Source organism: Macrobrachium nipponense, chromosome 30 (assembly GCF_015104395.2).
Source record: "Macrobrachium nipponense isolate FS-2020 chromosome 30, ASM1510439v2, whole genome shotgun sequence".
Lineage (NCBI taxonomy): Eukaryota > Metazoa > Arthropoda > Malacostraca > Decapoda > Palaemonidae > Macrobrachium > Macrobrachium nipponense.
The window spans coordinates 19,270,555-19,291,980 of record NC_087218.1 but is presented as its reverse complement, the minus strand read 5'-3'; the positions used below and the strand labels follow the sequence as shown (position 1 = coordinate 19,291,980).

At 37.6% G+C, this 21,426-nt stretch overlaps 1 protein-coding gene across 5 annotated transcripts in view; it reads left to right on the top strand.

The window, feature by feature from the left end:
* The window catches only part of LOC135202354 (splicing factor U2AF 26 kDa subunit-like), a 144,934-nt gene that overhangs the window by 30,231 nt on the left and 93,277 nt on the right, over positions 1–21,426 (top strand). For all 5 annotated transcript variants that reach the window (XM_064231716.1, XM_064231720.1, XM_064231717.1 and 2 more), the window contains one exon: positions 18,113–18,179. In XM_064231716.1, coding sequence (XP_064087786.1) covers positions 18,113–18,179 — 67 coding nt within the window. The remainder of the gene's footprint in view (positions 1–18,112; positions 18,180–21,426) is intronic.

Below are 21,426 nucleotides of genomic sequence, written 5' to 3'. Positions count from 1 at the left end.
AAGTATTGGCCCGTCGTTGGCGTTCCGTAAGAAACTTCTCCGTGGCGCAGGTCCTGAAGGCAGGGGGTCTGGTTCTAACCAGACTACCTTTACGTCCTTCTACCTTCGGGATATTGCCCACAGGTCCTTGGATACATTTTCCTTGGGACCCGTGGTGGCTGCTCAACAAGTTGTGTAGCTAACCCAGACCCTCGCAGGCTGAACAGCATCGAGTCCTGGTGTGACTGTGTGGATGGATGTGTGAGTGAGTGAGTGACTGGCTCTCTCTTCCCATCTTTTCCTTCCCCTCTACCTGTGGGCAGAGGGCCATGGTCGTCACTACGCTGGATGAGGACGAGATGCAGGTGAGCTATATGACAGAGCCCCATCCTATCCCTTTCACTAGGGATTAGGAGCAGATATCCACCACTTTCCTTCTACAAGGGGGGGAAGTGGATGCCTACAACGAGTCAAACCCATGAACTTTATATTTGCTCCTGTACAGGAACAAGTTCTTAACAGTTGCTGGTACGAAGAGATACGCATGCCTCTCTCTTAGTACTCGGTCCAGAGGTCTGACCATTGATCCTGCGGTGCACACCCCGATCAATCGGACAGAGGCTTGGATCCCTCCCTCGCTCTTACGACCAGGGAGGCTTCCAAGGTTGGGCGAACACCAGTCTGTTCACAAAAGACTCAGATTCCTCCCACCAAGAAGTGAGTCTTCCTATTGTAAAAGGACCGAAGGTTTGTATGCCGTGTCGGAACAAATGACAATTTGTCCAAAATTGCATTTTTCCTAACTATACAAACCTGAGGTCCTTTTACACATAGCCCCACCTCATGCCACCCCTCACTCTGCAGTTTTTGCTTGGGCCAAAAGCAAAAGTGATTTGTTTACCTCCCAGTCGCGCGCGCGCGCCTGTCGGACAAGCAGTTAACTACCGAACCCCTTGTTCGAAAGCTTACGACCTATCCAGCTGCCGCTAGTACCTTCCTATTGTAAAAGGACCTCAGGTTTGTATAGTTAGGAAAAATGCAATTTTGGACAAATTGTCATATTTTGATGCAATGACAGGGCATAGTCCTACACATCAAGTTCATATATGTTGAGGCAATGACAGGGTATAGGCTTACACATTAGATTCTTATATTTTGAGGGAATGGCAGGGCATAGGCTTACTCATCAATATCTTATATTTTGAGGCTATGACAGGGCATACATAGGCTTACACGTCAAATTCTTATATTTTGAAGTAATGTCAGGGCATAGGCCTACACATAAAATTCTTATATTTTGAGACAGTGACATGGCATGGGCCTACACATCAATTTCTTAGTGCAAATAAGTTGCCTGTATCTGTTGGAAATAGAGTAGATTTTAATTATTATATTAGTTTCAACTCCACGATATATGTAATGTAGTACGTATATGTATAAAGTGAAATATACACATATAAGCAAGAGCACATACACATCCATGTGTGGATGGCCATAGTAACTGTAACACCACTTATACCACAGAGAATAAAAGAAAAACTTGTGGACACATAGCTGATGGCACACACAGATCAATCTTAGGACTGTCTCAGCCTTACACACAACTATCAATTTTCAACTACATTGAAAATATATTTACTAAAGGATAACAGATTATATTACTGTGACAATTAAATATAAGGCTGTTGTAGCATTTCTATGAAAAGGAAGGCTATGGTAGGAAGGCATCATAAGATACTTGGCAAATTAGAAAAATATGACTTTGAGATGATCCAAACCAGTCTGTGAGTAGCCCATGAATCACTTGGTTTTGGCGGCATTCTTATAGTAGATTCTCTCTCTCTCTTGTTAGGAGAATATTTTAGCACAGACTACATATATTCAAAAAGATCTCAGTTATCTAAATTTTAGTTAACAAGAGTAGGCAGATAATTCTTTATGCCAGGTCTATGTTTATTCTGCAGTGCTAGGATACCATATGAAAAATTTTCAAAGACACTAGTATAAGGACCATAACAGCAGCAACAAAAACAAGAATAACCACAACAAGAACCACAGTAAAATGGCTGAATACAAGATAGGCCTATAATTCAAATGCCATAAGCTTCATAAACCGACAAAAAGACATAGGACCTTCTACGTCAATGTCTTTTTTTATGATCCTTTTATTTCAAAAGGAGGTAATATCCTTAAGAAAATTCCCAGTAATTTATATTTAATATGACTTGTATAGCCTATCATACTGTAACCTTTTTGTTAAACAAAGGTAGTCTGGTGTTGTAGAGTGTTGTCACTGCTTATCATCCCTCCAAATGTCTAAAGGATTCCTATGAAATTGATTTTAAGATACTTAAAATGTAGTAAAATTTCCTAAAGTCAATGTGAAATACCAGTCTGCATAACTCTGAGGAAGTCTTTGTGTTTTTAAATTTAGAATGGTAAACACGCTTGACAATATCTGACGGTAATTACCATTATCCAGTGTTTCAAGTGCACCAGTTCGAACACAGACATTCCCAGTGTCACCTCCGTATTCAGGCAAACCTCATCTATGACATACGAGATTGCAGGAAGGTGGAATACTTCTGACTTTATTCAAATTTTCCAGTTTTCTTTTTCACCATTTGTAGGTATGTATTATCATTTTATTTCAAGGGATAATATAACGCTTCCTTATGATAACCAGCGCAACATATTTTAGTTCAGTAAAATAACCATTGCAAAATATAAATCAAAATGAAAAGTGCCATAGATTAACCAACTTTTCAAAACTATTTCCAACCAGTCAGCTTCAAGGAATGGTCGTTACGTAATCAGTGGGCTGGGCTTAACTGCAAAGCTAGCTGGACTCTGCTATAGTTGATGTAATGAACACATCTAATACATACCCCATGTTGGGTGTTAATAATGAACCCTTCTAATGTATTGTCATGTTTAGAGAGAATGGGTGGTGATTTGGGTGCTTTTTTTTTAACCTTGTCAATTGCAAGTGTTTATGTGTCCAGAATACATGGTCCTTTTAGTAAAGAAGATTATGATGCATATAATATAGCATAGGAGTTTGGAAAGCAGCTGTCATTGTGCAGTTGCAGATGTTGCTAGAAATGTAACTTATTGTATGGATATTGTTGATTAGAAATGGAAGTAATATAAGCAGTTTGGCATGCATTTTCCTTTCATAGGATACTATATTGGTATAGTACTTCTTAGACGATGGTGTTTAGGTCATAGACCCATCATGTCTTTCTTGTTTTTATAAACTGACTTTCCATTTGTTTTCTTAACAGACATCTTTTCCCCTTTTTCTTTTACAATGAATTACTTCTGTTATCTATTCATTTTGTGTCGCCATGCAACTTCAGAATTTATACCCAGTATGATTCTAATAGGTAACTAATAATCAGCACAGACTTCAAGTCCTCTCATGCCAGCTATGGAATCTTTTATTTAATGATGAAATAGATTGTCTGGCTTAGGTACTTATTATGTGTATATAACCCTTTCACATATAACTTAGACTGCTTGTTATAGGTGTAACCTTTACAAAAATTCCTTTCATTTTTGTGATTGATACAACCTTTAACAGGTAGTTCCCTCTTTAAAAGTTGGTCCCCCTTTTTGTGACTGTGAATCTATAATATGCCTTCTTTGAATACAACCTCTGGTTACCTGGCTGTCCACTTTCCGTTTATTTTTTTATCACTAAGAACAAATGCATCAGGTCATCCTTTAAGAGCTTAGACATTATGACTTGGTGATCTGATTAAACTGTTGTTTAATAACAGTAGCAATACAGTGGGGCCTCGTTATCCACGGGGGATAGGGCCCAGAACCCCCCCGTGATAAGTAAATACCCGTGTTATCCTGATACCCCCCTCAAAAATTGCTTAAAACTGCCTACTTTAATAGTTAACCCACCCAAGACCACTATTCCAATGTTTATAACTGCCTACTTTAGTTCAAACACCAAATATGTTTTCAACTATCACCTAAAACTAAATTCAAGACAGTTTTAAAGTTATTGTACAAAATTAGCCTTAAAAATAAATGTAGTATATGTACTACTGTACATATGTAGCCTACTAGCCTAGGGATTACAGCTAGAAGCCTACATACGCATGGTGGGCCTCTTTTTTTTTACAAGGAAAGAGAGGATGAGTGGTAAGAGAACTATCAAAATATGTAAATCATATGGGTACTCACCAACAATCTATGTTGATAAAAGATGGCGACGATTTTGCAGTGCAATCCAGTAATATAATAACGATAATGCTACCAACAGTATGCAGCGAAACATCTCTTCCCTTCGTCACAACACGTTAATACTAGTATATTCCACGTAAAAACCTTCATCTGACCTTTAGGCGTCTTTCCCATAAGAGTAAAAGAATCAGGGCTTTTGGATGCCACATAATTAACTCGTTTATATGGGTACAATTTAAAGAACGCGCCGCACACCACATTTCATAACAACAACAAACAAACGTTTGTAGGCCAGTGTTGCCAACTGGGAATGGCAATTTCTTGCTAGATTTTGTTCCATAAAAGGCTAAAAAAAATCACATACCGTATATACTCGAATAACGTGCAATCTCCCATATCGTGCACCCCCTAATTTTCACCAATAAACAGTGGTTTTGTGTTTTGTCATGTATCTCATGTATCATGCAAGTTCATAAGGTTGGTGGTTTAGCCTGCTAATGGCCGAGTCATTCAGATGTGTGCTGATGCTAGTCAATTTACGGTAATTTTCTTATTAATCTCGAGAATTGAATAGAAAATCTAAGATTAAAAAAAAAAAATCCCAAGATAATAAAATAATTGTAAAAATAACACGCCTTGGAGTCCTTAATCATTCTCTCTCTCTCTCTCTCTCTCTCTCTCTCAGGAATAAATACGTACGTACTGTAATTTGCAGTAAATGTGTAGACATTGTGTGCGTGTTTAAAAAAATGTGCAGTACACACACATTCCGATGTTTCGGTTTTTGGAATTTTTCAGATTTCGGAAATGTGAGGTCAGATGCATAATCAAACAAACACCACTACGTGCAGCAAAACATTTTTTCCCTTTATGTTTTTCATTATTGTTATTTATTAATTACAGTTTATTTAAATAAATATTAATATAATACTGTTAAATGAATGTGAGATAATTAAGATCACCTATAATAAAATAGTGGGACAATTAATACCATATGTTCACTAATGGGTATTATTTTTCAAAACAAACATTCCCCGTAAAAACACAAAAAAATATATGTACATAACAATCAAAATATAATAATGTTTTGCAGTTCAACTTGTGAATTTTAACAATAAGTATGACTATATAATAATATTTTAACCATATCGATCTTGAAGTTGAAGAGTCGTAAAATTCTGAGGATGGTCCGGGAAAAGGATTTGTACTTTGTGATTACGTATCGCTACAACACCATGTGGTATTTTCATACCACTATATTGATGACGCATCGCTACGACACACTGGTGTTTTTCATACCACTATACGTTAAAGTTAAAAACATGACATAGAATCGACTTTGCGACTTCGTTCACTTTGATATTTTTAACGATACAATAACTATCATTTGTACTACTAAAACCATCTTCACATAAGTAATTTTTCGTAAGATATGTGTTGTTGCAAAAGCTAGCTTATACATAAAAGGCTTTTATAATTTAAGTCATCTTAGATATACATATGCACCCAAACTCATTGTGGGGAAATTTACTACTGTTTCCTCGGATATTGAAATACTTTAGCATCATTCAAACACTTTAATAATATAATGCATAAATACTAGGCTATACATATTTACATCGTATACAATACTACATACAGTTATATACACATACTTTTATATACAAAGTTAACAGTTATATACACATACTTTTATATACAAAGTTAATCATATGAGTAGTGATCAGACGACAGCTGTGCACTGGACTACGTACGTACTACTTGGAAGATAAAACGAACAAAAATTTTGTTGTTGTTAGTTGCCGGGATAGATTAACATTTTTCCAGAGATTAAAAAGCTGAATTTTGTTTTGAAAGGTATGTCAAACCGCGATATTATATTATTGTTTTCACGAAGGAATAATTATATAAAGAAAATTATTGAGTAATTTTTGCCGTCAGCAAGTCAGAAAATCACGAACATGGTAACGTTCAAACCTAGTGCCATCCATGGCGTATGTCTATAAATAGAACAGAAGTAGAGGGCAGTCATTGGATAACAGATCTCCATGGCTACCAACCAACCAACCAATCAGGTGTTAGTTATACTACTCTGTAATTTCTTAGAATGAACGTTTACACACACGAAGCTAACGATGATGTATGTGTTTTGCATACAGTACGTAGTTTTAGTTTTTATTATTAGTGTAAGTATTTTACTTATTTCATGAAGAATAGAATGATTCCTTCTCATTACTTTGAATGCAAAATGGCTTGAAGATTCTTCCGCAAAAAGAAGAGAAAAAAAATTCCTTAGAAGATGATACCTATTTACTAACGCGGTTGACATACCTTCAAAACAAAATTCAGCTCTTTAATCTCTGGAAAAATGTTAATCTATCCCGGCGACTAACAACAACAAAAATTTTTGTTTGTTTTATCTTCCAAGTAGTACGTACATAGTCCAGTGCACAGCTGTCGTCTGATCACTACTCATATGATTAATTTGTATATAAAAGTATGTGTATATAACTGTTAACTTTGTATATAAAAGTATGTGTATATAACTGTATGTAGTATTTGTATACGATGTAAATATGTATAGCCTAGTATTTATGCATTATATTATTAAAGTGTTTGAATGATGCTAAAGTATTTCAATACCCGAGGAAACAGTAGTAAATTTCCCCACAATGAGTTTTGGGTACATATGTATAGGTGGTGACTTAAATTATAAAAGCCTTTTTATGTATAAGCTAGCTTTTTGTAACAACACATATCTTACGAAAAATTACTTATGTGAAGATGGTTTTAGTAGTACAAATGATAGTTATGTATCGTTAAAAATATCAAAGTGAACGAAGTCGCAAAAGTCGATTCTATGTCATGTTTTTCCTAAACGCGTTGACTTAAAGGAGAACGTTATTTTGGTTGTTTTATCACTGGCACAAACCCATAACAATGCAATGTATGTATGATAATTCTAAACTATTATTCACTACCAAAATAACGATGATATTTTGTATTGAAAATTAATGTTACGTATATTCTAAACATTATTACTACGTAGCATGAATAGTACTATAAAAATTTCGAAAGATAATCTTGCTGTGAACGCTACCATAATTTGATTTTCATATACGTACGTACATTTTGCAGCTGGCTGGCCTCGCATAGATAAAATTGATTTCACTGATATGGAATTACTCCACGAATAGCCTTTTTATTATGAAGATATGACGATAATATATAAGGTAAAAAAAGCTTTTATGTATTTCGTTTACGCTTCGTCGCCAATAACAAACAGCAATACTTACGATAATCTATGACAAATAGCGTTTGTATGACTTCATTGTTCAGAGAAGTTATATACGAATACTGCCAAAATAATAATGAAGTTCGAATTAATTTTAGCCTTAATGTTATTACTACTGTAATTACACTACCACTACTATTAAAATTTCTAAAAGTTTATCAAAACAAAAAATGTCGCTTTGAACGCAACCGTATACATAAACCATTTTCGTACGTGAAGGTATATGCTTACATTTTGTGGCTGGCCACTCCGACGATAAGTTGAGTGCAATGATGTGGAATTATTCTTCGAATAGGCTATTTATTATGAAGATATGACTATAATATATATGGTAAGAATGGTTTTATTACCTTTATTGTCAGTTAATATCATAATGTGAATGTTTGTGTACGTTGTTGGTTATTGCACTGCAACTACGCTTAGCCTACCAATGAACGTCGTACATAAACCTTGAATAGGCTATTTATTTCGAAGATAGGACAATATATTAGGTGAGAATGGTTTTATTACCTTTATTGTCAGTTAATATCATTATATGAGTCTTTAAATGAATGTTGGTAGTTATCGGACCACGGCCGAGGGTTAGCCTACCGAAAAACATCGCATACGCAACACAACAAACCTGTGATGCAGCGATTCATACCAGTGATGTAACATGAGAAACGGTCCAAGAAAAAACCTGTGATTAACTGGATCCGTGAATACTGATCCGTGAATAAGCGATGCCCCACTGTAATAATTTTGTTATAAATTCATATTGGGAAACACTGAGTTGGCATTTCATTTTTCAGAATTCTGTTTGCCTAGTGTGAACATCTGCAGAGCTACTCAGCAAGTTCTCAGGAATTTTAGTATCACCTTACACAGATTTGAAACTAACAAAAATTAGCTGTCTATAGTGGTCTCCTTTTTCTTTAGTTTTCTAATCATTTTGCTTTCTCCTTATTTTATTCCAATCTTTTATGTACTCTTTCTTTGCAAAATATGTTATATGTTATTCTTTATCATTGTTCAGTGTTTTTTATGATGGAAATTAATTACATTTTCCATTCTCAAGACTTCAGTCTTCCACATGCTATTAAGGTGATGGCAGGGATTGAGGCTTCAATTCTTCCTAACACGACTTTTCCCTGTTAGTTAAAGTACAAGTGTAATTTTCATTAACACAAACTTTAGATTAGGTTTAATATCTTAGGCAATATTTTGCTCACTAATGCAAGGTATTCTCATATATTCAGGTATACATTATTGTAAAGAGGATGTACCCCTTTTTTAATACTATTTTAAAACTATTACACTTGACCATTTTACAGCTTATTTAAAACTATTACACTTGACCATTTTACAGCTTATTCAAACTTGTTAACTCCCTATACTACTCTTATTTAGTCATTTCAAGTGTGTTGTTTTAGTTATAGATTTGTATTTTTTGTATTAACCTAAATAGAAATTTTCTTAATATGGAAAAAGAACCCACAAAATTACTGAGTATAACATGTTTACTTGTAAGTATTTACATAGTATTTTACTCAACACTTAAAAGTAAACAAGTTATACTCAGTAATTTTGTGGGTTTCATTTCCATCTTCAGAAGAAAAAAGTTTTTGTTAAGTTTCTTAACCTTATCAAGCATACAATTTAATTATAACACTTTTTCTTGCAAATCCATCACTCATGTCTAAACATGTTAATGGTCATTGAATCTCCCAGACAATTTTTTTTTTTTCCCGGACAAAAAGAAGAGTGGTCCAGTACTTGCACCCCCTTTATCCCACAAGTCCACAGCAGCCAACTGTCTTACCTTTCATGTAGTCTTCTAGTTAAACTACTTCATAGCAATAATAGTATGTAGTGTGATCTTTAAAAAGCCAGGGGGCTGGGAGGAGTTTAAGTTATGGGTAAGTTGAGAAAATTACCTCTGTTCTTAGAAACATAGTTTGTTTCACCACAAACCCATCAATCAAATAACCATAAAGATTGGGAGGAACGATGTGGTGAATACCCCGGAATTAACATATTGTGTGACCTGTAGGACCCATAGAGAGCTCCTGGGAAAAAAGATTAGCATGGAATTCAAACTCAGAGAAGTAGAAGGTGTGTAAAACAAGGTGTGCATATTTGTGTAATCCTAATGAATCTAGGGAACATGAACCACTATTTTTTGCAAGGTGAGGTCCTAGTGGCAAATAACTCGGAAAAATCAACATTTCTATGGATGCTTTAGTTGTCATGAAAGTGATGATGGAAAGAAGTTACCTAAATAGAAGAATTCATTAGTTTGATTATTTATAATTTTTTTTTAATAGGCCTGCAGGAATGTCCAAGTTTTTGAAATTCTCAGCTGTTGATACTACTGCAGACACATGAAAAGTAAGGCATTTGACTGCTGTGGACCTGTGGATCCAGGGGTTACATATGCTGGACTATTTCCACTCTATCTGCGTTGAACAAAAGATTGCAATGTGTGTGTTTGTTTATTGGTCCTTCAAAGGTCACAAATGTGGCAGTATATGTGTAATGAGCTTATTGCAAAACTACTACAGTTTTTGTGAAGTGCCTTTCATAATCAGTCTGTTATACTGTATTCATATAGTTATTACCCTGTCAGTACTCATATGTATATACAGTTGACTTACAGTTTGCATATTTTTTTATGTAGAGTTGTATGTTTAGAGTTCGGTATGAGGTATCAGTATTTCAAAGTGTTATATTTCTCATGGGATTAGCTTATTATGCATTTATAGTTTTTATTATTTGGTAGCTTTTCCCAGAAAAAAATTTTTAATAAAAAATTGTTAGTAAAAGGCTTCATAATTAATAAAAGGTGAACCTCTAACAACATTTTTGATACATTAACAAGGCCTAAAATAGTTACAGATAATGTAAAGTACAATGTTTAAGAATTTTACAGTATTCCCCACTCTAAAATTTGTCTTAAAGTAAATTTCATTTACAGTTTTGGCCATACATATTTTTAATAGTATGTGCTGCCTAAGGACCTCAATCATGTTACGTTGCAAGTTTTGTATTTGTATGTATAAAGACTGCCTGTGAGTGTGTCAGAGTATTTTTCCACACACAAGTTTTTGTGGCAATTCTCAAGCTTTATCCTTGTTTATTGTCAGAAAAAAAAACAGCTATGTTATAGTTTATAGAATCTTTATTTCTTGTATTTTTAATCTGGGTATCTGCTAATTTGTTTTAGTGATTAATCAGACAGTTTGGATGCTTACTAGTAGTTTTTATTAGTCTGTTGTACCATGTACAGTATTAGCCAAAGACTGAACCATTTGTGTTTAATAAATATGAGTCTATAGACCTAGTTAGTGAAAAAATTCAAAAGAAATTTTATAGCTAGTAGACTTTGTGAAGCTCCATTTTTCTTTTTTGTTGTTATTAGCATGGTGAGTTGTGAAAGTATTCAGTTAATGATAGCCCAGTTTGGATAGCTGTAAGGTGAGGCAAAGTTAAATTGCATAATAGTTTTTCAGTTGTGAGAGTTATTTATTGATGTAGGTACAGTAATTAGTAAAACAATTGATATTTGTTTTTGTGCAGACTCAGACTGACTTCTTTGCAGTTAGGAGATTGTTGCTGATCTTTTTTTTCTACAAAACAGTATAATATCATGTAATATTAGTATTAGGTGTGTTCGTACAATGGAGAATTATCTTATTTTACTTAAACATTTTAGTTTGCACCATAACCAGTATCTTAGAAGCCCTTCTTGACAGAAGGATAGCTTTCAGTACATATTCCTCCAGGTAAGTATTCCCACTGTTAGGCTAGCCTGCACTTAACTACATCATCATCTGTGATGACAGAGATATGTATTTGAACTGCTGGATCCATGCTTCTGTAGGCATTAAAGGAAATAAAGCAGTAGATAAAATAGCCCAGTCTGCAGCTGCAGTGAGTAGGAAAAATAAAATCCACATAAATAGTATGACATTGCTGAAGCCCAGTATGAAGAATAAATGGTAGGATATGTGGAGGAATGAAGTGAAAACAAACTAAAGCAGGTTAAACCCACAGGAGAGTAATTACAACCATCAGTACAAGAAGGGACGTTTGGAAGTGATATCCTCCTTAAGAATCGAGCACACCTGATAAACTTATCATTGCTCTCTTAACCCCTAAGTTTGCATGTTTTCTGTTGGAAGGTCTGAATGTCAAACCTAGTTCTCTGGTTCCTAGCAAAGCCCAGGACAAGACCCTTTCAGTGGTTGGTCTCTGGGTTTCCCTGGGAGGTACCATAAAAGAACCCATTGGCAGAACAATAACCAGTGCTTTCCATAGGGGGTTAGTGCCATCTGTGCACCACTTCTGAGCACTGTAGGCATTACTTAAGGTTCTTTGCAGCATGCCTTCAGCCCCTAGCTGCAAACCCTTTTGTCCCTTTTACTGTAGCTACTTTCATATTCCATTTCTTCATTCGCGCTTTCCACCCTCTCCCAACAATTTATTCATAGCACAGCTGCGAGATTTTCTTCCTGTTACACTTTTCAAACTTTTTACTGTCAATTTCTGTTTCAGCACTGAATGACCTCATAGATCCCAGTGCTTGGCCTTTGGCCTAAATTCTATATTCAAGAACCAATACTCCCTCTGGATTCCCCATAGGATTGCCTCAAATAGTAATATAGATTTATTTTTCTGCGGTTCTTGAATGGCCCTTGATTCATAGGACAATGTGCTTTGAGGCCATTTTGGGTCTCTGGCTCCTTGGATTTAAAATTAATTCTAATGCCAGCCTCAAGTAGAACAGCTAGCATAATAGGAAACTGGAACCAAGCTGTGGCTTTTTCTTAATTTTGTTCAAATCAAAATCATTATTATAAACACTAAACAGTATTCTTTCGACCGAGTTGAACTCTCCTTTAGAGTACAGTGGTACCTCGACATATGAAATTACAGTGTTTCCCCCGTATTCGCGGGGGATGCGTACCAGACCCCCCTTGAATAGTTAGAATCCGCGAATGTTTGGAACCCCTATAAAAGCACTAAAAACAGCCTATTTTGTTAGTTAAAACTTAAGAAAAACCACTAAAAATTTTCATACTTGGTTTTTTTAATATTTCTATCACAAAAAGTGCATTTTATGATGAAATTGATCACAAAAACCAGGAATTTGTGGATATTTCTCATAGAAAAATACCGTGAATGCGCGAATTTTCCGCGAATAATGCGGGGAAACGTTCCCGAGAGAAATCCGCGAATGTGTGAGTCCGCGAATACGGGGGTCCACTGTAATCCGTTCCGAGGCGGCCTTCGTAACATGAGCTTTTCGTATCTTGAACCGCATTTTACATGTAAAATGCCTAATCTGTTCCAAGCCTTACAAATACATCCCTGTAAATTTTATAATCAAGCTAAATTGACCAATAAACAATGAAATACTACAACAGTTTGGACCATTCAATACCTAACTTAATACGTACTAGTATGTACTAATATGTATGTACCTGTAAATAAAGTGTATTAATGTACATGGTATACAAGAAATATGTATGTATGTAGTAAAATGTGGAACCTTACCTTTCGAGTGAGGCTATCTCTGAAAGTGGCGACAGAGGAGGAGGGCAAACGGCAGAAAACTTCTTATAGTATGTACACTTAACTTTACGAAACACGTTAAAAAATGTCAGGAAACAAACTAAACTTTACGAAACACATTAACAAAACTGTAACAAATTAACTTTACAAAAACTTAAAAATTAAATTTTTTTTTTTTTTTTTAATTATAAAAAAAAAAATTTTACTTTGTATACTTTACGTTTTTTTTTTTTTTTTTTTTTTTTTTTTTTTCAAATTTTAAATTTCTTCACCACTTTCAACTTTTTGTTTTTTCATAGTATCAATTGGATCTTCCTTTTTGCTTACTCCTACTAAAGGCCTTTTTAAAAAAATAACTATCCAAGGAAGATTGCTTCTGCCTACTTTTCACAATGTTCCTGAAACGACTCAGGCAAACGTCATCGAACTGCGCAAGCATACGACCTGTGTAAGCATACGACCTGTGTAAGCCTTTTCGGGGTGCCTCTTTTCTACAAATGATTGTACTTTATGAAAAGCAGCTAGAGCATCCTTAATTTCTGCCGTTGTCATAGGGTCGTCCTCCTCCTCCTCGCTGCTGCTAGAGAACTCTTATTGAATGACGTTATGTTGCATGGCCTCCAACTCCTTTAGGTCATCCGTCGTAAACTCCTCTTGGTGCTCCTCGACAAGGTCATTGATGTTGTCCTCGTCGACGACCAGCCCTATGGACTTGCCAAGTGCAACGATCTCATCAAGATCTGGTTGCAAAACAGTTTCAGGATCGTCAACTGCTCCTGAATCTGCAGCACTAGCTTCGCCCACGTCGAATCCCTTGAAGTCTTGGGCGGATACGGCATCAGGCCAGAGTTTCCTCCATGAAGAATTCAAGGTTTGCCTCGAAACACAACATCAAAATGCTCCTTCCAAAATTGACACAAGGTGAGGTTTGTGGTATCGGTGATGTCGAAACATCTCTTGAAAAGATGTTTCGTATACAGCTTCTTGAAGTTCGATATCACTTGCTGGTCCATGGGCTGGAGGAGAGGGGTGGTGTTAGGCAGAAGATAAAGAACCTTGATAAAAGAATACTCCGCTAGGATATCTTCCTCGAGGCCAGGAGGGTGAGCAAGGGCATTGTCCAATAACAGCAGACATTTTAGAGGGAGGCCCTTCTCTTCCAACAATATCTTCACTGTCGGGCCGAAACACAGATTTACCCACTCGGTGAACAAAAGTCTCGTTACCCAGGCTTTCGCATTAAGCCCTCCACATCACTGGAAGCTTCTCCTTAAGCACTTTGTGGGCCTTGAAGGCTTGAGGAGTCTCCGAATGATACACAAGTAGGGGCTTCACCTTGCAATCCCCACTGGTGTTCGAACAAAGTGCGAGCGTAAGCCCGTCTTTCATAGGCTTATGCCCGGGTAGCTTCTTCTCTTCCTGTGTGATGTACGTCCCACAAGGCATTTTTTTCCAAAAAAGGCCAGTCTCATCACAGTTGAAGACTTGCTGAGAACTGTAGTCTTCCTAGATTGTCATCTTGTCGAATGTCTTAATAAAGTCTTCGGCCGCTTTCGTGTCCGAGCTGGCCACCTCCCCATGCCGCACCACCGAATGGATGCCAGTCCGTTTACGGAATTTTTCTAACCACCCATGAGAAGCCTTCAACTCTGGGGTTGGCATCGATGTCCCTTCTCCGTCATCTTCGGCCTGGGCAATCAAATCACCGAAAATAGCGCTGTCCTTGTGGCAGATTGCTGTCTCCATTATTGTATTGCCAGCGATTTCTTTGTCTTTTATCCAGACAAGAAGCAGCCTTTCCATCTCATGTGCACGTGGCTCCTCTTGCTAGACAAAATAGTCACGCCCTTGGAAGGATGGTGCCTATTGTCGACGGATTTCGGCCATATTCCTTGGCGATCACACTCAATCGCATGCCACCTTCATTCTTTTTAATTATCTCCATTTTTGTCTCCAAAGAAAGCATCCTCTTCTTTCCGTGAACTTCAACTTTCTTGGGACCCATGACTAATTATATACTGTACGTATTTAAGTTATGTAGTACATATACGTATGTAGTAAAGTTCTCACACAACACGATAAAGTAGTACTATAACGAAATCACTAACGAATGTATGTTAATAAACAAATTTACGTTAACAAATGAAATCGTATAGAATGAACGAATTCCGCGTGCTTACAATACCGATGATGCAGCCGAGTGGCCAAAAAAGCGCGCCACTATGTAAATGCATGATGGGATCATGGGAGAGATGCTGACCAATAGGAGAGCAGGTTCTTATGGCAGTGACTAGCATCGGGAACCAATGGGAGAGCGGGAGGATGGTGGCAAGTCTACTGAGTTGGCGGCGCGCAAGTTTTAAAATTGTTATCGGTGTTCCGGGCGAATCTCTGGACTTTACAGCAACAACCTTTCGTATCCTGAACTATTTTCGTATTTAGAGCCAAAAAAATCTTTGTATTTGCTTTCGTATCTCGAGTTTTTCGTAAGTTGAGCCTTGCGTATGTCGAGGTACCACTGTATTCTGTGAGGAGTCTAGTGTCCCTTGTTTGGCAGAGAGGCCCTTGTCTTATTATCCTGGGAATCCTGGAAGCCATTATGCTATAGATAGGGGTTCTTCCCAGGCTCAGCTGGGAAATCCAAGGACCCTGGTTTGACTGAGGGCCCTCCTTTGAAACCTCCAGTAGAAGCTAGGCACATCTGAGGTCTGGGAAAGGACGACGTTTGGAGTCTGAAAGGGCTTGTGTTTACCCCCACATAATCCATTTTCTTTCATGAAGATATTACAGTAGTTAACATCAAATATATGGTTTGTATTAATGCTAAAATTTCAGTAACTTAACAAGTCTTGTGCAAAAGTCCCCCAAAGAAATTGTCTAAAATTTAAATGTACAGTATTCAAATTATCCTATCATAAAGTTTTTGACGAAGTTATCACCAGTGATGTATGATGTAAATTTTATTCTCTGAGAAGAGACCCTTTGTACCAGCTGTTCGACTTTAAAGAATTTTAGTTTGATTGTTTAGACTGTCGTCTGTAATTAACTTTCAACTCCTTTTTTTTTTTTTTTGCTCTTTGAACACTTGGTGGATGAGTCCAAAACAACACAGGTACTTTTTGTTCATGGTGAGTATTGTGAAGTTCCTGTGACTCCCGAAAGTTATACATATTGCTACCGTAGCTAAGTATATCCTAGATGGTTAGTTTACATGGTAGAGCTCTTAAAACATTTCAAGTTCTTGCAACCAGTTTTTTGGGTTTCCAATTAGTCAGAAACATTTAGAGCTGTTACATTGTAAGTAGTAAATAAGGATTAGTAAAATAAAAGACTTATCCATTGTAAGAACACAGTGAATTTATAATCATTTTAATATTATGAATACAAACCTTTTAATTAATGGGAGTGTCATCCTAGCCTATCTGATTTGGCCATATGTAGGTTTATCATGCTGAGGCAGGGAATGATTTATAATGACATGTAAAGTAGATAGACAGGGCCTGTTGATGGGATAGGTGCTGAGAATGAGGGCTGTGGTTATCTGCTCAGTCACCATGTGTACATTTCTCAATCCAGCAAGCCACATGGACTTATAACTCTCCTTGCAATGCTTCCTGAGAAACATGTAAATCTGAATGAGATGTATCTTTTGAATTGCCATTGTCATTATCACACGCCTTGGGTAATGGTTGTTTACACGTTATTTTCCTAATTACATATTAGCGTGTGCTTGGAGCTTACCTCACCACTGTTTATGGCATTATCCACTGTCTGTTTATGGCAGTATCCACTGTATTTCCTCTTCCTTAAAAGCCAGATTTTCCACTGTCCATGCAAATAGTGCTGGGTGAAAAATCTGCGCATTGACCATGTTGATAACTTCAGCCTAAAATTATGTAAATTTTTGTCAAGAATTTCGTGATCTAAGGTAACTAGTTTTGCTAAAAATGATTATGTTTTAAGTGAAGTAAGAGGTTTGTATTGGTAAAACAGATTACGTATTTTGATATAGTTTTCATAATTGTCTTTTCTCTTCCATCAATGTGAATCACACGTAAGAAGTCACTCGTAACACGCTTTAGCCAAGTGTTAACATGTTAACTCTGATTGCTGAGGGATCATGGAGCTTACAGTGTTCTTTACACAAAAATTCTCTGTTAAATTATACTTTGTTGAGATTTCTCTATGCATTATTGACTTTATAGGTAATAAAACTTATAGTGGGTGGGTTATTATAAGTTTTTCATATAATATAATTTCAGATAGTTTTTTTTTTTATTTTAGTTTTCTCATATTGCTTGGTATATGTAACTTCAGCCTTGCTGATTTACCTTAGGTATGACTTCTCATGGGAAGTTTTCTTACCAATATGATCAGTGTCAAGGAATGATAAGCACATGATGGCAAGATAATATACACATTAAAGTAATTTCATTTGTGTATAGTACTGTACTAAGCTTTTTTCATTATTTATACGTGTGATTTTATTTTGTACTTCTTTACAATTTATCAGATTTTTGGGTAAACTTCTGAAATTTATTGTCAGAACAAGAAAGCAGAAATTATTACCATGCCTCATAGCACCATGTGCATTGTTTTTTCAGGTTTTCATCAGTATGAAATTCTTGTCTTGGAAACATTCTCAGACTACATATATGGTAATGGGTTGTTCAGGATTATGTTTTCTTCCAAATAAACCTTGAGAACTCCTGTTCCTTTCAAGCTGTGTTGGTAGGAAGAGAAGAAGAAAAACTATTGTTTCCAGATATGAAAATGTTACGTATTACATATAGTGGAATTGCAGTTTCTTTGGTTTTTTGTGCATTTCTGATAATTACTATTTAATTGAAAATTTTCCCTTGAGGACTTGGAATGGTTATTGAGTGGCAAGTCTGCAATTGCTTGCTGTGATCCAGCCATCCCTGTGGGAAAGGAGTTTGAGGGATATTTAGGAATTGTGTGTGGCTAAGGAATATCTTCAGCTTCCTTTAGTGTGCAACAGCTGTAGTAGTTGTAAGGTTTGGAAATGTAGGCCTTGGTTAACATAAGGGCATCCCTAATTGTATCATAATTTTGCAGACTGTGCTGATACTGAACCTGTACTGTAATCCCCAGAATTCAGCAAAATCTGCAGATGGGTCTCATTGTAAGTATTGTATGCAGCTTCTAATACATTTGCTAGTGATATGGCATAAAAATGTGTCTTAAAAATGCATTGTATGTCAAAAATTTCCTACCTTTGTATGTCTGTGTTAATTTTATACCATACATTTCTCATTCTGACTATTTAAGATTTAAATGAGCATTTAACAGTTGATTAATGAAGAATAAATCATGTACATATGGCTTACATTGTGTGTTTTCTTGTTATTAAGAGAATAAGAACTGTTTAAACAGAGAATAAAGTTAATAACTTTTATAGTTCTTTAGTTTGAACACGCAGATGAACATATTTTTCATCAATTTCTCTCTCTCTCTCTCTCTCTCTCTCTCTCTCTCTCTCTCTCTCTCTCTCTCTCTCTCTCTCTCTCTCTCTCTCTCTCACATTGAGTGAAGTAACATTTGTGTATTGTTTATCTTTCTGTATCTCCTAGAGTGAAGTAAAATTTCTTTATTGGTTTCCTTAAATACTGTGATATTGTCATTGATAATATATGTTAGCAAAAATGTGCCAGCCATTTTCAGGTGCAAGAATTTGGATCTCTCTCTCTCTCTCTCTCTCTCTCTCTCTCTCTCTCTCTCTCTCTCTCTCTCTCTCTCTCTCTCGTACAGTTTCTCGTGGAGTGAGGTAACATTGCTTTATTGTTTACCTTAAATATTTGGGATGTTTATTGACAATATGTCAGCAAAAATATGCCATTGTTCCGATACGTAATACAAACCCTCGGTCCTTTAACAATAGGAAGTAGCTAGTGGCAGCTGGAACGGTCTTAAGCTTCGAACAAGGGAGAACGGTAGTTAACTGCTTGTACGACAGTGCGCATGCCGCGCGCCTGGGAGGTGAAGAATCACTTTTGCTTTCGGCCGTGGTGCGTGAAGACGTTCGCCATCGCTCTCTGCCCGCTACATCGTCGTATGCTTGGTTATATTTTCTCTTTGACTGGTTTGTTTGGTAGTGAAAGTGAATCAGTAAGTATTCTTTTTTAATTTTTCATTAAGTGAATTAAATATGGATCAAGAAGTGGAGCTTTCGCCGCGCCCCCCGGTCGCCCATAGAGTGTGTCCCGGGCTGGAGGGGCGTAAATGCGGCGGATTTCGCTCATTCATTGATGTGGATCCTCATGAATTGTGTACTCGGTGCTGAGGGCATGAATGCTCTCGGACCAAGCCATGTATTACATGTGTAAATTGGTCTGAGGCGCAGTGGGGCCTGTACGAGGGTAGGAAGAAGCGAAGGCCTGCCAAGGAGTCGTCGGAAAGCTCTCCAGCTACTCCTTTGGTGACGGATACCTCGTCATCCTTCCTACCCCCTGCTCAGCCCCCACGTTTCGCGCCTTCCCTTGCAGGGGGAGTTTCGGAGTCCTTCTCCTCGCTCGATCCGTCAAGTGTGGAGGAGGGCGCTCGTTACCCAGATGTTCAACTGTATTCGGGGTCTTCCGTCCGCTCTGGGTGGAGTTCGTCCCCCCCCCCAAGCGAGAGGGTACCCCTCAGATTGACCCGACTGTTGCTTCCGCAGGTGCATCTTCCGTGGGAGACAACCTTGGGCAGGTGTGGGCATCACTGGAACTGCAGGGCGTGCCCAGTATCCAGGGGTTGATTCAGCGGCTGGCGGGGTCGGGGGCGGTCACCCATGGAGCAGTGACCACCACAACAACTACAATATCTACCCCAGGGTACGCCGCCGCCCCTCAACTTGTGTATACACCACATGTGATGACGGTAACGCCGACAGCCGCCGTGCAAGGGCCGCTCACTGCCGTACCAAGGAGGGGTGTGCCGCCTCCACCTGGGTTCCCTCTTGATTTGAGACTGCCTTGACGAAGTTATGCATTTTCAGCTGACTGCTGAAAATGCATAGCGGGCAAGAGGGCTTTCGAACTGGGAGAAATATCCCCCAGTTCGAATCCAAAAGTCTCAATTTTCCTCTTACTTAAATTTATTTCCACTATTCTACTATCTTTAACTCAGTTGCTCAACCTAGCTGTCCCCCCCCTCTTCACTAAAACCTTCTTACAGGTTGGGCAGGGGCTGGGCTTTTTTCGCATTGGCTCTTTCTTGATCCAAATGGCAGAGACTGTAGAGGTTTGGTCCGCCTCTCGAGTATGTTTGGACCCTGAGGATGTTGATATGATTTCATAGCAATATCCATCGGGGCGGAACTACCTATGGGGGACTAGCCTGCGGAATCCGGGGAGGTATAGTCTCTACGGTAGGACTCTCGGCATTCTTTCCGGTGTGCCCTCTATTGTAACATGAATGGGGATGATTGCATACTAGTTATGCCCTCAGTCCTATCAAGCAGGTTTTGCTTACACTTGAGCCACTCATGTTATGGTAGAGCTATCCCTTCGGGGTAGGGTAGGGAGTGGACATATGGGAGTCAGTCTCTGCTGAGTGTCTTTGGTGAGAGAGGGGTTGGTGTGGGGGGCCTGGTTTTCTGCCTGATTTGCAGTAGGTTTTTCAAATTTCTGCTGAAGGATTTATGAATAACGACCCTATGATAAACTCCCCCGGACAATGCGACCTCTTGACACTACCCTCCTCTTCGACCTCTGGCACGGACAAGGACAATCCTATAGAAAATTCAGTTGTACAAAAGATGACCCATGACAAGACCTTGAATGTGGCTATGGAAAGTTCTAGCAGTGGTGAGAGAATCCTTTATGTTGATAATCTCTCCTCAGACTTCAATTGTTTTACGTTTATGGAAATGTTTGGAAGGTTTGGTGAAATTAAAGTCATAAAGTATTGTGAAACTAAAGATTTTGCATTTTGGAGGGTTTGGATTGAGTTTACAACTCATAATAATGCCATGAATGCTTTCAAGTGCTCAACTAAGGAAAACTTAAAATGTATGTTAATTTATAAAATGCCCCAGAATATTGAAGTTGATTCCTTTTATCCAGCAAGAGTCAGTCAGGAAACTACAGATGGGAAATGTAAGGTGAGGACATCTTTACCTGCCAGGTGGCTAATTGTTTCTACAAAATCAGAATTTTGCAATCTTTTCCACTTCAGGAAACATTTGAGAACATTGGCAGGAACAATGACCAACTCTGATATTACGAGGTTTGGAAAGAATAGTTTTTTGGTTCATGCTAAGTCTTATAGACAAGGTCACATGATCTCTAAGTTGAAAAATACTGATATGATAAAAGAGGTCAAACCACACTATAGTTTTAGTTATGCCAAGGGAGTAGTATTCAGTCAAGACCTATATGAACTGCCTGACG